We start from the raw sequence: 21,486 nt of genomic DNA on the forward strand, positions 1-21,486 counted from the left end.
TATATAAGAACATAAGACATTAAGACAGAGTAGCACAGAGCTTCCATAACAAGACAAAGCCAAAGAGCAAAAGAGATCGGTAGATCTTATAGAGAGAACAAATTTTTCCTCAAATCAAAATCAGAAGAAGAATGAGTTGGTGGGGAGTGAAAGGAGGAGGATGGGGAATGGTGGAAGAAGTTTGGAGAAAGGGTCCATGGACCGCCGAAGAAGACCGTCTTTTGATCGAATACGTCCGTGTTCACGGTGAAGGTCGTTGGAACTCTGTCTCTAAACTCGCAGGTACCACCACTTTCTGTGTAATGCATGTTTTAATATATGTTTTTTTTTCTTCAAATGAATGAATGATTGATTCATGAATGTTTTGATCGTTAGGATTGAAAAGGAATGGCAAAAGCTGCAGACTAAGATGGGTGAATTACCTTAGACCAGACCTCAAGAGAGGACAGATCACTCCACATGAAGAAAGTATAATACTTGAGCTACACGCTAAGTGGGGAAATAGGTAAAAATACCTCAAAACGAAAACAAACAACCTCAAGTCTTTTTTTTGTTTTTTTAGGTTTGTCGATGGCTTTTATCTTAAGTATTAGGGTTTTGTATAGGTGGTCAACAATTGCACGTAGTTTACCAGGAAGAACAGACAATGAGATCAAGAACTATTGGAGAACCCATTTCAAGAAAAAGGCAAAGCCTACGACTAACAATGCGGAGAAGATAAAGAGTCGTCTCCTAAAAAGGCAACACTTCAAGGAACAGAGAGAAATAGAGTTGCAACAAGAACAGCAGTTGTTTCAGTTCGACCAACTCGGTATGAAAAAGATCATCTCTTTACTCGAAGAAAACAATAGCAGTAGCAGTAGCGATGGCGGTGGTGATGTGTTCTATTATCCTGATCAAATAACACATTCATCAAAACCCTTTGGCTATAACTCTAATTCATTAGAGGAGCAGTTACAAGGTAGATTTTCTCCTGTAAACATACCTGATGCTAATACTATGAACGAAGACAATGCCATATGGGACGGGTTTTGGAACATGGATGTTGTAAATGGACATGGTGGGAACTTGGGTGTTGTGGCTGCTACTGCTGCTTGTGGCCCAAGGAAGCCCTATTTCCATAACTTGGTGATTCCATTTTGTTAAGTATGGTCTACTTTTGGACTTCGGTTTTCTGTCTTTTCAGGTTTGGTTACTAGTTTCTATGCTATGAACCTATAAGTCGTTTGTGATGAAGTGTGTGTGTGTGATGTAAGAGGAATATTGTAAGTTCAAGATTATAAAAAAAAAAACTTCAAACGTAAGTTAATGAGCAGGGAACCATGATTCTTGGATTTTTATGAATTTGTTTTTGTGTCCAATCACAAAAAAAAAAAACTCATATTAGCTTTGATTTGTGATTTAGATAGACAAATCCGATTTGAGTTAAGCCTCTAAAATTAGCCGAAATCCGTCAAAACAGGTGATCCAGTCATATACACAAAGCCCACTTAATAAAAAGATTTAGTCAAAATTTGATTAATTATTAGGACTTCAATTTGACTAAATGTTAAATTACAAATTAAATTGTAAGAGATTTGTTTCCATTTGAAGCTTGTTTCCAGTTTTCTTTGTCAAACTTATGGAAAAGCATTTATCTTATTTTCTTTCTATCTAATATGAATTAAAAGTACACTATTTTTGTTCTTTCTCTTTTTTTTTTCCTTAATTTATTGATAAATTATATTAAAACAAAAAATCAACGTTTTTTTACATAAAATGCAAACTTTTCTTTATAAAGATTACAAAATATCTCTATCCGTGATGTTCTCGCGATGCAAACCACATTTGCAATATTATAATCATATATATGAAAGTTGGACAACTCTCTCTATATGATTGACACATCATCACTTTTACATTTGCCATGTGTCCACTAAATAATTAATGTAAGCTCTTCAACTTTTAATAATGTATTTATTATTTAATTTTACATATTTAATTGTACTAATACTAAATTTATTTTGTTATTACATGTTTTTCAATAAAATTATTTTATTGGTTTTCTCGTACTCAAATATTTTTTTCTGTAATCTTAACTCAAATTATGAGTGTATAGTAGTCATGGATTAGTTAATAGTTTGAATAGTTTGCATATTGTTATATATCTATATAATAAATCGTCGAGGGTGAAGAGTATGTATGAAGTTTAATCATCAAATTTTTAGGTTTCGATAATCCCAATATTACCCTCTATTTAATTAGTTTAAGACGAACATTGTTTAGGAATAGTGTGTATAATGTATTGTTGATAATGTTGTTAGAAAAAAATACTTTAATACTAAGAATAATTACTTATTATATAAGTAAATGATTAGATAATTAAAAATTATATTTAAATTAAACGATACAAAAAATCTGAAAATACCGCAGTGTAACGCAGGTGATTACCTAGTAAAATAAAAAGAGGTCACAAAACTTTCTGATGCACAAAGAAACTCAATGTCAAGTTCTCCAAAACAAAAAAAAAAAAGTGAATAAAAACCATGAAATTAAAGAGTTTGATAAACAAAACACATCATTGGAAAAAAAAAAAAAACTGAATGCAGCAAAGTTTAAATGATCACATTTTTTTTATTTGGTTCCAAGTCTAAAAGTTCAAATTATCCATCATTTCCGCCCCTTCTGCTGCTTCCCCCACCTGATCTTCCTCCGCCACCGCTTCCCCACCACAACTGTTTTCACCGCCTTCCCCACCGCTTCTTTCACGGCCATAACCACTTGGTCCACTTCCCCCAGTCCTGTCATGAAGTTCAAACAGCATGTCGGGTAAACGACGTTCGCTATCGACAGTAGAGGCTACATGTTCGTCGACTTGACGTTGCATCCTTGTGTCCAACAAAGTGTTACGCGGCTCACCCAATGGGTTACTGCTCACGTTGGCATTGTTACTGATTTGGTTCAGAGCATTTGGAAATAACACACTAGCTATATTGGTGAAGATTCCATCATCAATATGAAGAAAAGAAGGACTCACCATATTGGTTAGCTGAACCAACGATAAATCATCAATATGTTAATTACTCATCCAATAATATCAATTCCAAACCAAATTAAATATCACACGATTGGAAAAAATTTAGGTCTATATCTATTACCATGTCGAGTGGTGACATATCATCTTCTTCCAGTTGATCTACAGGTTCTGCGAACAACCATTTCCCTTTTTCAATCTGTCTACAACATGGACATTCCATCTTGTTCTTTATGTTAAAGGATGAACCAACACAATCTGTAAGAAACCAAACCTATTAGCGAATGATTTTTATAATTAAAAATATTGTAATGAAAAAGTTATTGTAGATTTGTGTAGATATATAAATAAAAATATATAGACAGCAAGAAGTCTCGGGGAGTGATGTAATAATCTGAAGACCCAATAATGTATGTTCGAGTTAATGAACACATCAAACAAGGTGGAGACAGAGACAGAGTAAAAAGCAAATTAATTTCATCGAAGAATAAACTAAGATAATAGATTCATAACAAAACAAATAATAAGAATAAAAGGGATATTAATCAAGAGAAAAAAAAATGAATCTATGTTTTCTCAAACAAAGTTCCAATTAAAAAAAATATTTGGTGCTCACCTAAGTGAAACTTGTGGCTACATCGAAGCTTAACAACAGTTCGTTCGTCAGCATCATTAGCCAACGGCTCCAAACAAACCGCACAATCGTCATCATCAAATGGTTCAACGACTCGTTTGCTTTCTTTGATATCACTCTCTAAACTCATAGCTATTGGTTAATCTTATGAAAATAAATTCATTAATATAAAAAAACTTAGATAGGAATACTGGAAAATTAAATCCTGAGAAAGATATTTTCCTTTAATATGAGTGTATGTTGACTCCCTTTATAGATGCTTTTTTATTTTCTAGATTTCTTTCTATTAGAGTTTATTTGAAGATATAAGGGAAAAATACAAAAACAAATATATAGATAAACTTCAAAATAACAACACTGCAAAGTCCTTCATAATTCGGAAAACCATCAATTTGACCGTGACGTTAACATTGTTATTAATCCTAAACATAAATCAAATTTGTTTGTGTGCGTTTAAAGGTCTGACCCATAACTTCTGGCCCAAAGTGCGTGGCACAGTAAGACAGATTGTGCTACTGAATTGTTCACATAGTTAGTGACATAACATAATTATATTATTATATAGAACAACTTAGAATTACTAAATAAACAAAAAAAAAAAATGAAAAAAAAAACAAATTACGACTAGTGACCGCAGTGGTAATAATGATAGTGATAACGGCCGTGATGATGGTGGCTACGATGGTGAGAACAATGGATACCGTTGTAACGACGGTGGTGATGGACTTATGGTGATGATTGTGGTGGCTGTAACGATGGTTGCGACAGGGACGATGGTAGAAAAAAAACCTTCTTTTTTTTTGTTTTTAACATGGCTACAACTTTCTAGAATTCTGACTTCCAATTTAGCACTTCTTATAAACCAAATTCTTCTATCAAAACAGGGATTCATAAATCTTCTCTACAAGTGCAGTGTTCGTTTTGTCTCCCTGCAAAACACAGAGAAAATATATAGCGTAAAAAAAAAGATCTTTCACTTCCAAATTAATTAAGAAATTTAGATATATAGACAGACTATCGAAAATGTTACGAGTAAGGTTTGACGATGGAGATATTTATATTCCCAAAATCTGTTGGTCCTTCCGATTGGTTATTCTCCAAATAAACAAAATGTAATGGAGGGTACATTAACAAGGTAGTAAGTAAAGGGCCAACAAATGAGTTTGCTTGCACCTCACATCACATTTCTCCAAGTTGTGGAATAATCTCTTGTCAGGTGGAAGCGTGGATCCAACGTAATTATTGTTGGTGTTTAATTGGATAAGTGACTTTAAATTGGGAAAATAATACATGAATATTGCCACTAAAGTTGCTTTCGCGAAGATCCAAGTATCTTAGTTCATTAATTAGGTTTCTGATTGAACCTATAGAACTTGACCTAATAAATTTTAGGCCTAAAGGCTAGAGTTTTGAGATAAGAAAATCTTTTTAATGAAGAGGAAAAATTTTTGATCAATATATTGGAGTTTTAAAATAGCACTATTTTGTTTCATAAATGTTGTTGATAAAGTCAAGTAAAATCACCTCGCAAGATTTAACATCGCAAGTGACACCCTCCAAAAAACAGAAAACACTGCTCTTGTTCCATGAGCTTAACCATGCGTTCTTATCTCTTGGGTTATATCGCAATATCCGAGATTCATCTTTGAATTTTCAGAAATGGAGGATCACAGGAGAAACAAGAGTGTATATAGTAGCACGGAAATAAAACAGAAGAGATAGCAATAACAATGGCGTCGAACCATCATAACTTTCTTTCTGTAGTCGAGTAATAGAGTGAATCACATCTTTTGTATGTGTCTAATTAAGAAACCTTTGTACCAACCATCCTCTTTAATAGAGAGAATTATTGCTAAGCCTCCGACCTCTTTGTTGTGAAACCATATGAACACCATAACCTTTTCCTTCTTAGAATTCGCGCTTAGAGCTGGTGTTAACCAAGGTTAAGGTATCTTCCTCAACGTCACTATGCCTTAATTTGGAACGTGACCATTCAAATATCTCCCAAACTTTACGTGGAATTGTCTTCAGACTTACCAATCGACTTGTGACAAGCTATTATCCTGTTCTCCATGTATGGATATATCATCGATTTATCCTATCTATTTTCTTTATCAATCTCTTGTAAGAATGTTAGTGTACTTATATTTGAAGTATCTAACCATGAGGTTGATGTTCGTTTAAACTATGCACATGGTATTATATGAATGAAGTTAAGTATGTTTTGTCCACAAAAAATATGACGACAGAAAACAATACGTATGAACCCTATATATATACATATATTTAATGCATCCAAACAGTTTAATATTCAAACCATTATATCAAACACCAAAACTATTTTTAAGCTTTCGTCAATTACATTATCATCACCTATTTTTGTTTTCACTACTACAATTTTTCTTAATTCTATTCACAATTAAATCCTTTTCACAATTGAATTCTTACATTTTCAACTATTTTGTTACGGAGTTGTTTTTTTCTGAGACTAGAATAGTTTAGAAAATTATTAAAATTCAATTATATTTTTTTATTCTAAAAACCAAACCATCCAATTAAATAAGAGATTAAAAAAATTGAAAAAGACAATAATAATAATAATAATAATAATAATAATATCTAGCATTTGTTGAAATAAAGAGAGTTTGTGATAAGATATATTGAGCAAATAATAAGGGTTAGAAATCTAGTTGTCCAATGATGTTGTGACACCTGACCTACTCTTACAAAAAAGATAACTAGGGTTTACGACACCTTCTCTTCTGTATACATATATATATATATATATATAGAGCCAAACATATCAAAGACTTCACACCTTTTAGATAGCCATCATGTAAAGAAAAAACCCTAGCCGCCTAAAGAGGCAACGACTTCTCTGATCCATTGTTGAAGATCGATGAAGCAGAATCCAAAGACGAAAATGGAGGAAATGAAGATCTCATTTTACTCGCACATGGACGAGAAGAACGAATCCGATTCAGGCAAGACAGTTTTAATTTTTGATCAAATGTAAGATATAGTTGTCTTAAACCATCTAATTTTTTTCATTTAGTTGTTAGATCTAGACCAAAGGCGAGGAGATAAAGCGAAGGTTAGATCTGCTTTTGTACCAGCACATATACGGGAAGAAAGGAATCTATTTCAGGCTAGACAATATCAAATTTTCGATCAAATGTCAGATATACGTGTCTCAAACTAATTTACTTTTATTGATTTAGTTGTTAGACCAAGCAAGCAAACAAAAACTTGAAAGAACTCTGCAATGGATTACACTGTCGATCGATATGGTTAGGTAAACGATACAGATTTCAATTTAATCTGTAGATTTTTACTCATGTTTTATATTATACTGTTTTCCTAATAAATATGTTGTCAATTACTCTGTAGATCTGTGATGAAAGTGGACAGATAATACGAGCTTTGTCGGGAAAAGGTGACAGAAGTGATACAATGTGTCAACGGTACGTCTTCTTTTGTCTTGTACTTTTGTTGTACGAGACTTTTAATTAGCATAACATCTGTCAATTTGGTTAGATAGAAACTGATTAGATCTGAGACTTTTTATTTTGTTTTGTTTTGTTTTTTTGGCTAAAAAAATCTTTTGTTTTTTGTTTCTTTGTTTTTGTTGATATTAGACTTTAGTGATTAGATAAACATTCATGTCTTTCAGTGGTTCACATAGGAGAAAAATCTCAACTTTGTTTATCAATTAGATAAGGCCCGCCTAATAGGCTGGTGCAAAAAATAAATAACTTTCTATAATATTTGAATTCTAAATAATAAAATATTTATTTTAATTTCTAATCAAACCTCCAACGGTCTTTAACGACATGTTTTCCGTTTATTTAGTTTTCAAAATTAACACATGTTAAGTTACAATAGTAAAGATAAAATTGTTAAATACGAACTTTATAGTATATTTTCTATTTTTAAGGGTTTATGTACACTTTAGAAATTAAATAAACCAAGATATATATGTCATCAATAGTAGTTTACTATTCCGATCGGAATAGTCTTGACCATTAGTCAACTACTATTCAAGCTCATATTTGACAAATTGAATGTTTATTTAGACAAAGTTAATTAGTTGGAGGTTTTATATGGGAACGGAAAAATGAGTTTATAATTTGAAAATATTTTCTATTTGGAGGTTTTTAGTTGAATTTAGAGGTTTTTTGAGATTTTTCAGAGATCTAAATATCTTTTAACCGTATTCTACTCTTACACATTCTATTTTGTAATAAAATTTAACTATTTATTTCAGAATAATAATATGGATTTTAGTTCTACACACTTCATCAGTTTTAAAAGATGAGAGCAAAACAAAACACTAAATAAATAAAAAGAAAATTATATTTACACGTGTCAAAATCTGAGATCGATAAATTTAACTCGTGGCACGACCCTGTGAGTTACTAACTTTGAAAACCATAGCATAGTTTTCAAAGTTAGTAACTCATAAGATCGTGACACGTGGTAAATCTATTGATTTTAGATTTTGATATGTGTAAAACAAAATTTTCATTTTTATATAGAAAAAAATAATTGTAAGTAATTATAAATATCAAAAAGTTAGTTACTAACTTTCAAAACCGTACTTTATATAATAAGATATGAAAATTCACTAAAAAATTCCATACAACTTTAGGCATATAGAGCTTATTTATACTAAAACCCCTAAAATATCCTAAAACAAACTAAACCAGCAAGACTCATGTTGCATGTGTCGTCATTTTACTGTGACGCATGAGTAAGCAGCACTGAGAGATTTTAGTCACTCACATATAAAAATATGGTCCATTGGGTGTGGATTAGTGTTTCAAGGAGCCATACAAAGATTGTATGTCACTGTGAATTGTATAGCCCTCCTAAGTCTATAAGTAAAGGACTTCTCCTATCATCCTGTCTACTAGATGAGACTTCTCCTATCATCCTGTCTACTAGATGAGACGTAAAACTATAACTTTTGAAACGAAGGAGATGAATTTCAGAAAGTGAACTTCCAAAGTTTTAAGAAAGACCATCAATGTTTATTATTTCTAGGTTCATGTCCTACGTTGAGGATAGAAAATTTCAGATGATGGTGAAAACTTAGAGGAGTAGTTCTCTGGTATAGTGACCAATGCATAAGTCGAATCATTTGGGTAATCTAGTTCTGAAATCTTAGGATGCCATATGCGGTGGTAATATGTGATGTTTCCGGGTACGGAAATTTCTTTGGAACTAAGAATTAGAGTGAGTGAAGTCACATGAACATTAATGTAGATCACTGATCATCTGGTGGATATCAAAACAATCAACCACAAAACAAGAAAACAAATGTACGTAGAATTCCAAGACCATTAGTGATTACGATATATTAAGCTTACATTGCATCTTAGAAGGCAATTCAAGGTCATCATGCATGTTCAAAGAAGATAAACAATGATCCTTTACCTCTTGTGTGAAGCAAAGTTTGTTTAACAATTCTCTAGGCATCTCTAATGGAATAAAACTAAGAGGACCACCGAGTTCAGTTTCCAGAAGCTTCGTACGTAGCTTTCTCCACGTTTTAGATAGTGTTATGTATTTATTTCTTACCTATAGAAACCTGTCAGCTAAGATCCGGACTACAACAAAGCACGTCTACTCTACTATATTCTTTTGCGATAATCAATAGATTCTTCTAACATCGTAAAGGAAGACAAAAGAGTATACATACTTAGTTGTCGTCGTATCTTTGTTGAGAAGTTTCTAAATGGCACATAGAAAGTACATAAAACTATATGAAACCAAGGAGAAATCAATGAAACTTTTAGAGACTGAATGATGTTGTTATCTTAGTTGTCTTCCACTAGAGATGCATAATGGAATCGTTAATAAAATTTGCCCCGCACAAAACGAAGGATTATTGCTCTTATGCTTTAAACATGTATATAATATTACACTACCTTTTAAGATGCGAGGTAAGCTAAATAAATACTAGTGATTAAGAAATATTACAACTGTCTTCTTCTTGCGTTGCTACTTGATTCGACCACATGATCGCTACAAGGATGTTCACTCAATCTATTTGTTGATGACGAAGTATCTTCCTCACCAGATGATGGGGTCATCAAGTCAGCATCAACCAAGGATCATGGAGGAGGCACCAATAAGTCGACCAAGATCCACGAGAGAACCAACCTAAGCATACCAAATACATATGTGCCTTTCAAGAAGCATACCAGCCCAACCCGAAGAATTTAAGCTACAAATCAACTTATTCCAAAAACTTAACTCATCAAGGAATCACGGAGAAGTGGAATTGGTTCAAAAATCTTTTCAGATGAAGATGATATTAAAGTTACAAATCAGCAGATTTCCAAAGAACCCGATGGAGACCAACAGCTACGTATTAGAGGATTTCGACCTGACCAGAAGGAGTTAACCTACAAAGTTAATTCTCAGATATTCTTGACTCATAAGATGTAGAAACTAGAGAAGAGTTTGGGGGAAAACTCTTTCTTATGTCTTGTTGATCTCAATAGCATTGATACAATGTATATATATGCAATTTAGAATATGTTTTTCCTAATTTGAATAAGAAATAGATAAACATGAATAAGTATATATATATTTCCTATTTAGAATATTTATTTATTCAAATTAGGTGAAACATAATCTAGGTTGTATATATATATGTTATACCAATGCGATTGAGAGCAACAAGACATAATAAAGAGTTTTCGAAAACTTTTTTCTAGTTTCTACATAAGAGGAGATCTGACAACTGGAATAAAGTCAAAACCACGTTTGGTTTAGGAGATATTAATTTTCTAAACCCGAGGAATCCTACACTTGCCTTATCTGGAAGCTGACGGGTTTGATTACTTGCAAACTAGACTAGAGTATCGTACCTTAAGAACATATCAAGCTTCATTTACAGCCATTGGATCAGGTGTATTCAATCTTGCGCACTCAAACACCAAGACATTCCATATCTCGACCCCAAAGCCTTCAATGCACTCCAACAAAGAGATTCCTTTAAATCAATGAAGAACACGTCCTTTAGGAGCTTCTACATGGACCAGAGGCTTCTCTCACATGGAAATATCAAGAAGATTTCGAGATATAAGGAGTCAATCATATTTCCTTATTCGGCCAAGATTCAAGCAATTAAGCCTAACGGCTATAATATCTTGTGCATCTTTATTTTGTGCACTTTCTTTCTTCTTTTTGTGTTTTAGACCGTTAGAAAAAAGCCTATATAAGCCCGTCTTGTTCTATTGTAAAGATCACCTTTCAATCATCTAAGAAATATACAAGTTTGTTTTTATTCAAAGAGTGTCTTTGTTTAAAGTTTCTCTTTAAGTTTCATTTGTGAGATTCATTTGATTCAAAGAGTGTCTTTGTTTAAAGTTTCTCTTTAAGTTTCATTTGTGAGATTCATTTTATTCAAAGAGTGTCTTTGTTTAAAGTTTCTCTTTAAGTTTCATTTGTGAGATTATAGAATTAGGATTGTTTATGTGATTCAAACAAGTCTAGTTCTCCACGGATTGCGAGAGTCAATCAAGCCCACCGATTGAGAGAGTCAATCAAGCTTTACCACCACCTCTATCTTCGTTTCCATCTTCCGCTAAAGCTTATTGATCAGTTTTTGATCACCGTTTGTTCATAAGATTGTGGAGTGATTCCTGATGCTATATCACCAGAAAACATCATACCTTACAATGTATGGTATCATAAGGTCTCAGGGAAAGATTACCCTAACGATTCAACCTATCATATCCCTTATAGATATATTTTCATTCAGAGTGGCCTAGTAATGTATTTCTAATCATTATCAATTTTTGGTTGTAGCTGCTTTTATCTATGAACTTCTAACTCATAATTTATATGCTTATCGGTAGTGCATCATTGTGTTCATGTACTATATCAACTAGTAGTCACTGAAAAACTAAAATAGTCATACCATCGCAGCCCTAAAGTTATTTGCCGAAATTTCTCGTTTTATACTTTTTAGAGTAACGCTTAATTATATCGACATGGACTAGCCAAGGTGAACAAAACCGGTAGAAAAACTATTGTAACTATCGACAAAGCGTGTCTCGAAACCACAATTAGAGTTGATCTTGAAACCTTGACAGATACCTACGAAGGAGCAAGTATTACGGATTCCATGGTCGATAACTTTTTTTGTTGTCAAACAACCTTGCATTAAACTAAAACCTTAAAGGAGGAGGGTTCATACAAACTGAAATTGAGATTACACAAAGGGACATAGGATAAAAGCTCCATGAGTTTTCCAAAGATGTGCTAGACTTGAAGAAGCTTGCAAAGTTTGAAAATTCTGTTGAAGCCATATTGGATTCGTCCATGGAGGCGTACTCCGCGAAATCCTCAACCAGTGATTGGTCATAAACGGCACGAGCGAATGACGCATACTTGCCTTTGATAAAATGCTCCACAAGGGAGGCTGAGACTTGGATAACACCCCTGAAACTGTATAATTGAACTTTAAAGAGCTTAGTAAACAAAGGGGGCAAAGATAGAAAGTTGGAGAAGCTTCGGTAACCACCGCTCCTCGGAGAGGGGATCACTGTCGATAACTATGAACAGATTTTCTGCTGGAATCCCTAAAGTTTGGAATTCTGCATTAGTATTTACTATTTATTTAGCTTACATTACATCTTAGAAAGTTAGCTGAAGAAGCTTTGTTGGAGTTTGGCTTAAAAGTGAAGGGTTGGGTCTTTCTAGCTAGCCCCATGAACAGTTTATCAAGCTTAGCTCAGCTGAGATTGCAGAAGCCGTGAAACTGTTGTAAGCGAGGTTCCTTGTGGTCGAGACAGCACAAATGCCTTGTTGGAGAAGAAAACGAAGAAAAAGAAATATATGGACTAACACAAACTCATTTTCTTGTTCAAGTATGGACTCTACTGTTATTTATCTTTCTGCATCCTTACCTTTCTATGATGTCTAATCGAAATGAACCATATCATAGTGCAATTCTATAGCTTTCCTGGTTAAACATATAATATTTATATTAACCCATTCATTATCTTCTACATGAAGAAGATATCTAGCCTAGAGACAAATCCGCACAACTTGCAATCTACCATTAGGAAAGTTGGCCACTAAGACTTGTGTTTGTTTTCTCTAAAGGTTAGGGTCACAACTTATCTATCTTTTACCTCCTCACCTACTTCACAGTTGTCAAGAAGCAGATATCTTTTTGATAATCAAAATTATAACTTCCATGAAGGTTATTGATTTATATATGTTAGTCTATCACCTGAAAGGCTGAAAGATTGTAAATAAATGTATTTGTTTTATTTTGTCTTTGTCGTTGGTTCTTGAGAAATTAAAGAGGAATTGGTCTTTCCCTTCAATGGCTCCAATTTATATAAGTCTTTTTCTCCTTTTTTGCTTTTGTCTTTCTCTTTCAACTCCTATTGGTTTAATTCTCTGATGCTTTTAAGGGTTTAATGTTCAATTGGAACTTGTTGATCTTAAGATTATTGATGTTAAAGAACTTTGACGTAGAGTTGTCATTTGGGTCTAAAAACCATGGGCAGCCCATGGTTTTTAATATTAAACTGAAGTATTTAACTTATGTTTAGTTTATGAAGTATTGAAGTTATGTCATTGTATCATTGTGTGAAACACTTAAGATTTAAGTATGGAGTTTTGAATAAATGTGTTCGTGATATCATGTATTATTTAGATCCATGAATTGTCTAATTTATTATAGTTTTTTTTGGGGTTGGTCCTATTTGGGCTTAACCCAATAATGTCCAAAAAATGGGGCTATCCATTTGAACATGGACAGTCCATTTGACATCCGTATTTTGACATACGTACGTTGCAAAAACAAGCCTTTTAGTGAGAACGTTTACAAAAGACCCTCTTATATAGGGAGGCGGTTTTTTTCTTACAATCGAATAAACCAAAATCACATAGATTGTTAATTTTGATTAAACCAGTTCTCAATTACTACAATAATTGAGTATTGTGGCTAACTGGCTATCGTTAACATATATAGAAAATTTTCGTACCTGTATGTGTATGTGGACAACTTTTCAAGTTAAATTTGTCTATAGCTGTAACTTCAAAAATAGTTAACGGACTTTTGTTGCTTAGTCTTAGTCAACTGAATTATGTGACCAAATATTTTTTAGTAATTTGCTTACCTTATAGCTATGGATATACCGTTGCTAATCTATTGGCAATCTGTTATGGATGGCTAAAAATCATGTCATCTTGATTAACGAGATGGCACTTAACCACAAAATTTTCTATCACCAACAATTGTTTTTTCTATTTTAACCACGGCAAATCTCCCCAAGTAGGATTCGAACCTACGTTGTCCAGAAAGACTCAAAGAGGATTCTAGAATAGAAATATGTTGTATATCATTTTGTAATGATGTTTACATATTTGTTTTGGAGATGGATAATAAAATTGCAAAAAAAAATAAAATAAAAAAATGACAATCTAAAAAGCATTTTTTTTTTGGCGGAAGACCGTTAAAATATAAGAATAAAGATTGTTAGTGTACGTAAATGTAATACTATTAGTTTAGTATAGAGAAAGGCAATTGTACTTGTACAACAAAATTGCGAAAGTTTCAAAATCTTAGCTTTGCATTTGCATGTAGGCAGATTTTGTATATATACGTGACGAAATTTAAAATCAACCATTTGAGTGATTGGTTTATTTTTCTTTTCTATAAGACATAATTGATTCTTTATCTATAAGCGATAACTCACTTTGGAAGCAAAAGATTCTAATAGTAGAACGTTGAATTTCTATTTTTTCTAATTTAAAAAAGAGAATTAGAATATTATTTCTACTTCTCGTCATTCACAGGTGATTTTATTCCACCCTTATGTAAGCATTTTTAGGTCAACTTCTGTATTTGCTCAAAAAAAAAAAAAAAAAAAAGGTCAACTTCTTTTACGTTGATTTTATTGGCTACCTTTTTTTTGTCTTATCTATTCTTTCTTTCTAGTTTTCTTATATTTCACTGAAATAAAACGTAGATTGATCTGATAAATGGTAAGATCATTAAATAACAATTTGTTGAATCTTTTGGGTTCATAAGGAATTTTAAGATTTTGTCTCGTACGTTATAGGGATTCTTCAATCTTCCACCGGCATTTGTATTAACTCGTGATTTTAAAGAAAAATCCTTTTCGGTGGTTAATTAGTTTGGTGTATCGATTGAGATACCAATATTGTATTTCATTTTAAATTGGTTATTCGTGTAAATATTTTGGCATATATTTAGCGTATGACTCATTCATCTTAAATGTTAAAATATTTTTCTATTAAATTCAAAAACTTAAAAAAAAAAAAGTGTTTACAAATTTTGCTCCTTTTTGGTCACAATGAACCAATTAACCTAATCATAAATTTGTCTGTAGTTAAACTAATTATGTAAGTTAGACAATGTTATCTAAATATAACCAACATCCACACTTGATCCTTCCAATATCAATCCTAATTTTTTTTTTAAAAAAGCTTGAAAGGTTTTTGATCCTCATTTTGATATCATCGTCTCTTCATAGTTGAAGCTTTGCTTCACACCCAAATAAAATCAACAATTAATTAAGTAGATGGCCATTGTGAACGTTTCCGTTCTCCCTCTCCAAATCTCATAAATTTGTATTTGCCAAGCAATTAAAAGTCGCTTATGGATTTTGTCCCAAAACGGTACTGAGAGAAGGTAGAACTTATATATGTAAAATTACGTCTCAGGAGAATGAGCATTCGAAAAACAAGTGGTTACGGGTTTCATGAGAATATATATGCATTCGAAAAATCCTAATCTATGATCCAAACTCTAAAAATAAAATTCGCTAATATTTACAAAGAGCTAAAGCTAAATAAAGTGAATAAACATATTAACAGAGTTATTATATATAATTTAAAAATATTATATATATGTATATATATAACAAGGAGACAGCTCAAAACGGATGGATTTTAAAAAAAAACAATTACAACTAACACATAACAGCAGTATTAGTATGAATAATCAAACTACAAAATGACGACTCCACAATTATGCCAAGAAAATAAAACTCTAAGTTAATTTATACAATATGCTGTTAGAAATAAAGATATCCTCGTCAACTCGTACTTCGATGATCGAAGAAGTTATCATTTTCAAGAGGATTTATATCATGATTATTTGATTGCATATTAGATTCAATTCTTTAGGCAATTTGGTATATTTAATTTTCTTCTGAAAATTAGCCTTTTCGTGTTAAACAAACAAACAGTGTTCATAGAAATAGTTAAAATGATAAAAAAAATGTTTTTAAAAGCACATCAAAATACAGACCACAGAAAGAAAGAAAAAAAATTGGGTTGTTGATTTTTCTTGTGTTATTCCAAATTAAAAAAGAAAACTAAATTATAAGTTATGAACAATTTTTTTTCCTTTCTAGCTAGCAAGGCGGTCTAGGATCTAAAACTTTATTTTTATGTGGTAATCCATGATGTCACACAATTTCAAAATAATTTTCCATGATTTAGTGTCTGATCTTGACATTAAGTTTACTTTTCTTAAAATAAAGTACAATATTTATAAGTCAAATCATAAAATTTATTGTTTTAAAGATTATATATTTATTTTGTTCATCAGTTATATATATAAAACGTAACTTGGAGTTTCGGAGTTGGTATTTCACAACAAAACAATTCCAAATCTATATCAAGAGTTTATGTTTTTCTTTTTAAAACGAAACTAGATTTTAACTAATATATATTAAAACTTGCAAATTTTATTTTAACTTGGACGATTTATTTTTAAAAGTAATATATATTAAAACTTGTAAATTTTATTTTTACAAAATATTTATATTTTACAGTTTATAATTGTTATTAAATACTGAATTCATGAGACAATTGTTAAAAAAACTGAAGTTTTGACCCCTATTAAAATAGCATATTAATAATATTTTAAAATTTTATAAATATTGATTCAAATACATCCACCATATAACCCAATTCCAAAATAAAACACGTTCTGTAATTTCTTTACCCGGCCCATGATTGTTTTTTAAAGTAGTAATTTTTAAAATTTTAGAATTATTTTTTATATATAAAAGTTTTGCAAATTGTATCATTCTCTAATACATTTATATTTTATAGTTTAAATTAAATTAATTAAAATTTAGATATCAAATCTTATAAGTTGATTTTGATTGGCTATTATTTTTGGAAATTAATAATGTATTTCGTTTTTTAATTAATTTAATTAATTAAATTAGTATTTGACTTTTTAATCCTTAAAGAGATAAATTAATTTACTCTTTAAAATTTTATTTCTAATGGCATACCTATGTAATTACTTACAAAAATTAAGGTTACATTTAAAATGTACTTCCCAAATAATATAGTAGGATTCATGTCTTAAATCATTAGTAAAAATAAATAGTTGAAATCAAAACCAATAGGAATATTATTTGGGACGAACTTTTAATCTACTAACGAGTTTAATTTATTTTTCGTAGAAATGTCAATTCGGTTACCTGGAGATGACCCAAATCATTCCTTGTTGGAAATTTTTGGCGTGAATATATCTTTTAGAAGCTTCTCCGAATGTTGAATAGTTTTCATATCTCATTAGTTTTGTAGTTATGTTACTCTTCCATAATCTCGAATATTGTATAGATGAGATCTTAGGGCTGTATATATAAGTTTGATGATTAACAATGAAAGCAAACCTTTGTGGTATAACTTTAGTATGGTATAAGAGCCATAAGACAACTCAAAAACCCGGCCCTATATCTCGAGAATTCAATATCTACTATGTGAGAACTGAAAACAAGAGTTGAAAACCAAAGCCGTGGAAGCAACGCTATCACTATAGTTTAATGCAACTGAAGGGGGAGAATTATGAGAGTAAATTATACTATTTAAATTCTTGCTACATTATAACTTTGAAATAATAGTACTAGTTTGCTAATGATCATCAATCGAAACAAAAAGTTTAGGGAAAAAAAGTTGTGTATCCACATAAACTAACTAATGTTTTGAAAAAAACATTAGTATAATTGTTGGAAGTGATTTGGCACCTCTTCATCATTAAGTAACACGTAACAACAATACCACGGTCATAGTAAATAGTTAACATAGACTTATGAAAAGAGTGATTTCTTAATCAACGCTTGCAAGTAACCTGAGTCAATCCTAGAAAAAAAGTTTACCAGACCACCTAGTCTCTCTAGCGTTGACTTTTGTAGCACTTCAAAGTTTTACCATCATTCGAATAATCCAAACATTACAAAATTGGTATATAATCTTGGTTTTCAGTTAGAAGTGTATGATTTGTCAAACCGGTAAAAAAATTCAGAGAAAAGATATTTACCCGAGTGACCTAAATGAAGTGAACAGGTCAACCTGACCTGGAATATTCTTAACCACCAGCTTATATAGATCACATATGAAAAATATAAAGTGTGTAGATAGATGCTTTTAAAACTTTCGATAAAGGCCCGTCAACAATTGATAATAAGTTTTCGTGTGAACTAAAACTCAAAAGTATTAAAAAGAATATACCAGTGGGTCTTATTATGCTCGATTATATAATTTTTCTTGCGTGTTATTATCATTTTTTCATGAATCCTAATTATTTATTTGGAAAAGTCCAAACCCGGAGATGCAGATTCCCTGGTCAATATTTGCTTACTAACTACAAATGTCGGAATCAACTTTAGTTCATTTTGGTTCTTATTGCGTCTGTTTTATAATAATCAGGTGTAGTTAAAGCAACTTTTTTTTGGGGCAAATTAAAGTAACTTTCTAATAGTATATATATAGAGAATATTAATACCCAATATTTATATACAGAAAATAACATGTTTAAATCAGCTTCTTCTAAATTTTAAAGTAATCAGTTTCATGAATTTGTAAAAAAAATTCTGCAGTATCATTAACTAGATGTCTGATTAAATATAGTAAAACATGTGTACGAATTATTTAGTTTGTATGGAGAAATATTTTTGGTCAAGCGATTAAAGTTCCATTTTTTGTGGATTTTTTTTCGCTAGAATTTAATTACGAATATTTGTTTTGTAGAGTTAACAACCTAAGAATCGAGATATATCTCGACATCGATGATATAAAGAAAAAAAAAGGTATAGTATATATTTTTAAAAACATACACTTATTGTTTTTAGTGATGATACTGGTAAAACACTTTCATGCAATATTATTGAAATACCACTTCAAAGACTAATTTTCGGTATCGATAGAGTTTTAGTTCGTCGACGTCGAGAAATTTTATATCCTCTTCGATTTCTTTACAGTTTTTATCGATTTTTTTTGTATATACTTCTAATTTTCTTCTCTCTATATGACTTTTCTCTCAATTTCTTCTTTTTCATATCTACTTTTTAAGATATTTTAAAGAGTCGTGAAAGAGCATCCCTTCAATATGCTCATGCCATTGGTATTGAATTCACCAAAAGAGAAGCCTCTCATCAAATAAGTTCTTCAATCCCGAAACTTGAGCTTAGTCTCCAAATCCTTTGAGTTAAGATGTCTTATGACCCTCGTCATTTATAAATTAAACTCAATAAAATTGATGTCTACACTTTGATCGGATTGAACAAGAACATTGTCATGTTCACTTGCAATATTCACATAAGCCTTTATCGGATTCAGTTGTCCGCAAATATTTTGATATTTACTCGATGAAAGATCTGCTATAAGGGTGAATAAATTTGTAATTCAAGCCCCATCACAAATCGCGGTAGATCAACTGCATCTAGCTTGGAAATCAAGAGTACTATATGCTCGTTGACGCCTTCATCAAGACCAAAAGTAAACTGTACATTGTTGCCTCTATTCCCCAATCTTGGAATCTAAATATCTCTTGATCAATTTTTTATGCTTGGTTCTATCATATAGTTACTTTTTAACTTGATGAATTTCCAAACATGTTTTAGGAAAACTACTTTGTGAAAATTTTATATTATATAAATAGAAAAGATAATTTAACGGAAAAGAAACATTAACTTTATAGCATGTGGTATGTGGATATTATGCTCACTCTCAATTAGTCAATTAAGATATACCAACAACAACCTGGTTGAGATATCACAGAAATTATCAATTAATATCTTATAAATGAATTCGAAATATGCTAAATGCAAACATAGTTTTGTAAGTACGTAATTTATAATATATTAATACTCAAATCTAAGACTTACTTTTGAAAACAAAAGAATATCTTGTCAAATTGACACTTTTTAATGTTCAAAAGAGATAGTAAGAAATTTCGCCTAACCAAGAAAACAATAAAAACAAGGAATTTCAGTCTCAATACTATATATATTTTTCTGTTATTCACTTATATATTTGGATGTGATAGAATACTTTTTTAAGAACACACATATCTTATCTTCACCGATATATTAGCTGATACATTTTTTACATTCCTTTTTATTATTATTATTCTTATTTATTTTCTATTCACATGTACTTACAAACAAAAACTTAAAGACTTTGCAATTTGCGTTACGAATATTTTTCGTCAGGCTGTAATTTGAAAAGTCTTCTAGATGATTTCAAGTCTCTGCTTAATGTGCCAACTAGGCTCTATGTCACTACTTTGTGTTGTCTCTAATTCTCATTCTTCTTGACAAGACCAAACATATCACTAATGATGAAGAGATGACTAATATTTGTTTATACATTTGCTTGTAATGAAGACATGTAGTATAGCAAAGCACCATATAATATAGTGATAGCATTCTATTAATTTGTTCTTTTTTACAGCCGAAGAAGAAGAGTATAAGAAACATGTTTAAGATTCAGCCTTAAACAAGTGAAGAAAAAACAAAAAGAAAGGCTCAACGAATGGGAACTTTGATCCAACCATTGGCAAAAGCAATGGCTAAGATGACGAATGGAGTTGACATACCGAATATGATAATGTAAGGAAGAGGCGTCTTCATCGGATTCTCTCCTTCTCTTTCTCCAACGCTTTGCCAATACCTACAAAATTCCAATGCAATCCTCATCCATAACCATTTCTTCAATCACAATTGCATGTTTATGAAAAATGAACATGCAAGAATTTAAGTTCTTTTTCTATTTTAAAAGAGTTTAGTTCTTTTGACTAAACTACAACCCAAATATTTTTATTCTTTTGCTAACACGGATTTGAGTCTGGATATTGATACAATACTAACACAATGTCACAAACCACCAGTCTACATGTCATTGACACATACAAAAAAAAAAACTACTTAAATTCTGCAATGGAGACTAAAATTTTTGTATTAAATTGGTAACCTACATATCGTTTTGTAATTTTCCATGTTTTCATCAATTTCCTAGGTTTGTTTTTCTGTGATTTTGCAAAATTACATTACCATTCTATGAGTTTCTGTTATTTTCTACAATCTCATGATGAAAATTGAGAATTAAGATTAACTTACTGTTCAGGTTCTTCCTCTTTGGTTATAAACTTTTTCTTATCTTTAGGCTTCACTTCTCCATCTCCTCCACCTTATGCAATAACCAAAGATTAACAAAATTTACATCTACAAACAAATAAAAGATATAAGAGTACCTAATTTGGCATGAAGCTTGAATTCTGGGAATCCTAATGGTGATGGTGGACAAAAGAATTGAGGTAAAGCAAGCAATGATGAATATGAAGAAGATGATGAAGTTGAGGAATCACTAGCCCTGTGGCTAAACGAAGAAGAAGAAATTCGAAATTTCGCTGCCATTTCCAACAACTATATGGATGTGATAGAATATTTTTACATTTTATTTTTCTGTTATTCACTTATACATTTGGATGTGATAGAATATTTTTTTCTGAACACACAGATCTTATCTTCACCGA

At 31.3% G+C, this 21,486-nt stretch overlaps 3 protein-coding genes, 4 long non-coding RNA genes and 5 other non-coding genes across 13 annotated transcripts; 7 read left to right on the plus strand and 5 right to left on the minus strand.

Annotated features, from left to right (window-relative positions):
• The first annotated feature begins 136 nt into the window (after nt 1-136).
• On the plus strand, nt 137-1,256 carry MYB79 (myb domain protein 79). Its single transcript, NM_117422.3, has 3 exons — nt 137-282; nt 376-505; nt 606-1,256. The coding sequence occupies exons 1-3, from the start codon at nt 168-170 to the stop codon at nt 1,144-1,146; spliced, it is 786 nt and encodes a 261-aa protein (NP_193084.1). The 5' UTR covers nt 137-167; the 3' UTR covers nt 1,147-1,256.
• A 1,373-nt stretch (nt 1,257-2,629) lies between these two features.
• AT4G13490 (RING/U-box superfamily protein) lies at nt 2,630-3,777 on the minus strand (the record flags this gene model as incomplete). Its single annotated transcript, NM_117423.1, has 3 exons — nt 2,630-3,028; nt 3,138-3,271; nt 3,630-3,777. The coding sequence occupies 3 exons, from the start codon at nt 3,775-3,777 to the stop codon at nt 2,630-2,632; spliced, it is 681 nt and encodes a 226-aa protein (NP_193085.1).
• Nucleotides 3,778-4,292: 515 nt separating this feature from the next.
• On the minus strand, nt 4,293-4,692 carry AT4G02925. The gene is made up of 2 exons (NR_143987.1): nt 4,678-4,692; nt 4,293-4,576 (listed from the first exon to the last, which is right to left on the minus strand). It is a non-coding gene; the product is annotated as an uncharacterized misc_RNA (transcript).
• Nucleotides 4,693-6,459: 1,767 nt separating this feature from the next.
• Nucleotides 6,460-10,267, plus strand: AT4G13495. 2 transcript variants are annotated; one of them, NR_144107.1, is made up of 4 exons: nt 6,460-6,659; nt 6,876-6,942; nt 7,038-7,111; nt 9,733-10,267. It is a non-coding gene; the product is annotated as an other RNA (non-coding RNA). The 2 variants fall into 2 exon arrangements; NR_144108.1 differs by lacking the exon at nt 6,460-6,659 and having other exon boundaries at nt 6,710-6,942.
• Nucleotides 7,989-8,181, plus strand: MIR5026. Its single transcript, NR_141959.1, has one exon. It is a non-coding gene; the product is annotated as a microRNA ath-MIR5026 precursor (primary transcript).
• MIR850 lies at nt 9,200-9,420 on the plus strand. Its single transcript, NR_142324.1, has one exon. It is a non-coding gene; the product is annotated as a microRNA ath-MIR850 precursor (primary transcript).
• On the plus strand, nt 10,090-10,392 carry MIR863. Its single transcript, NR_142325.1, has one exon. It is a non-coding gene; the product is annotated as a microRNA ath-MIR863 precursor (primary transcript).
• Nucleotides 10,393-11,135: 743 nt separating this feature from the next.
• AT4G06080 lies at nt 11,136-11,364 on the minus strand. Its single transcript, NR_141960.1, has one exon. It is a non-coding gene; the product is annotated as an other RNA (long non-coding RNA).
• Nucleotides 11,365-11,754: 390 nt separating this feature from the next.
• AT4G06085 lies at nt 11,755-12,492 on the minus strand. Its single transcript, NR_141961.1, has one exon. It is a non-coding gene; the product is annotated as an other RNA (long non-coding RNA).
• A 1,241-nt stretch (nt 12,493-13,733) lies between these two features.
• AT4G06090 lies at nt 13,734-13,966 on the plus strand. Its single transcript, NR_141962.1, has one exon. It is a non-coding gene; the product is annotated as an other RNA (long non-coding RNA).
• Nucleotides 13,967-19,098: 5,132 nt separating this feature from the next.
• On the plus strand, nt 19,099-19,540 carry AT4G06095. The gene has a single exon (NR_141963.1). It is a non-coding gene; the product is annotated as an other RNA (long non-coding RNA).
• Nucleotides 19,541-20,259: 719 nt separating this feature from the next.
• On the minus strand, nt 20,260-21,426 carry AT4G13500 (uncharacterized protein). The gene is made up of 3 exons (NM_117424.3): nt 21,205-21,426; nt 21,071-21,140; nt 20,260-20,624 (listed from the first exon to the last, which is right to left on the minus strand). Exons 1-3 carry the CDS (start codon nt 21,365-21,367, stop codon nt 20,480-20,482), a joined length of 378 nt encoding a protein of 125 aa, NP_193086.1. The 5' UTR covers nt 21,368-21,426; the 3' UTR covers nt 20,260-20,479.
• Nucleotides 21,427-21,486: the final 60 nt, after the last annotated feature.

Source organism: Arabidopsis thaliana, chromosome 4 (assembly GCF_000001735.4).
Source record: "Arabidopsis thaliana chromosome 4, partial sequence".
In the NCBI taxonomy this organism is placed as follows: Eukaryota; Viridiplantae; Streptophyta; class Magnoliopsida; order Brassicales; family Brassicaceae; genus Arabidopsis; species Arabidopsis thaliana.

Excerpts from the sequence above, each read along its gene's own strand:
- MYB79 (NM_117422.3), top strand. The coding sequence starts at position 168 with ATGGTGGAAGAAGTTTGGAGAAAGGGTCCATGGACCGCCGAAGAAGAC. Across the intron at positions 283-375 it reads CTCTGTCTCTAAACTCGCAG|GATTGAAAAGGAATGGCAAA; the intron begins GTACCACCACTT and ends TTTGATCGTTAG. Across the intron at positions 506-605 it reads CACGCTAAGTGGGGAAATAG|GTGGTCAACAATTGCACGTA; the intron begins GTAAAAATACCT and ends GGTTTTGTATAG.
- AT4G13500 (NM_117424.3), bottom strand. The coding sequence starts at position 21,367 with ATGGCAGCGAAATTTCGAATTTCTTCTTCTTCGTTTAGCCACAGGGCT. Across the intron at positions 21,141-21,204 it reads CAAGCTTCATGCCAAATTAG|GTGGAGGAGATGGAGAAGTG; the intron begins GTACTCTTATAT and ends TTATTGCATAAG. Across the intron at positions 20,625-21,070 it reads AAAGAGGAAGAACCTGAACA|GTATTGGCAAAGCGTTGGAG; the intron begins GTAAGTTAATCT and ends GGAATTTTGTAG.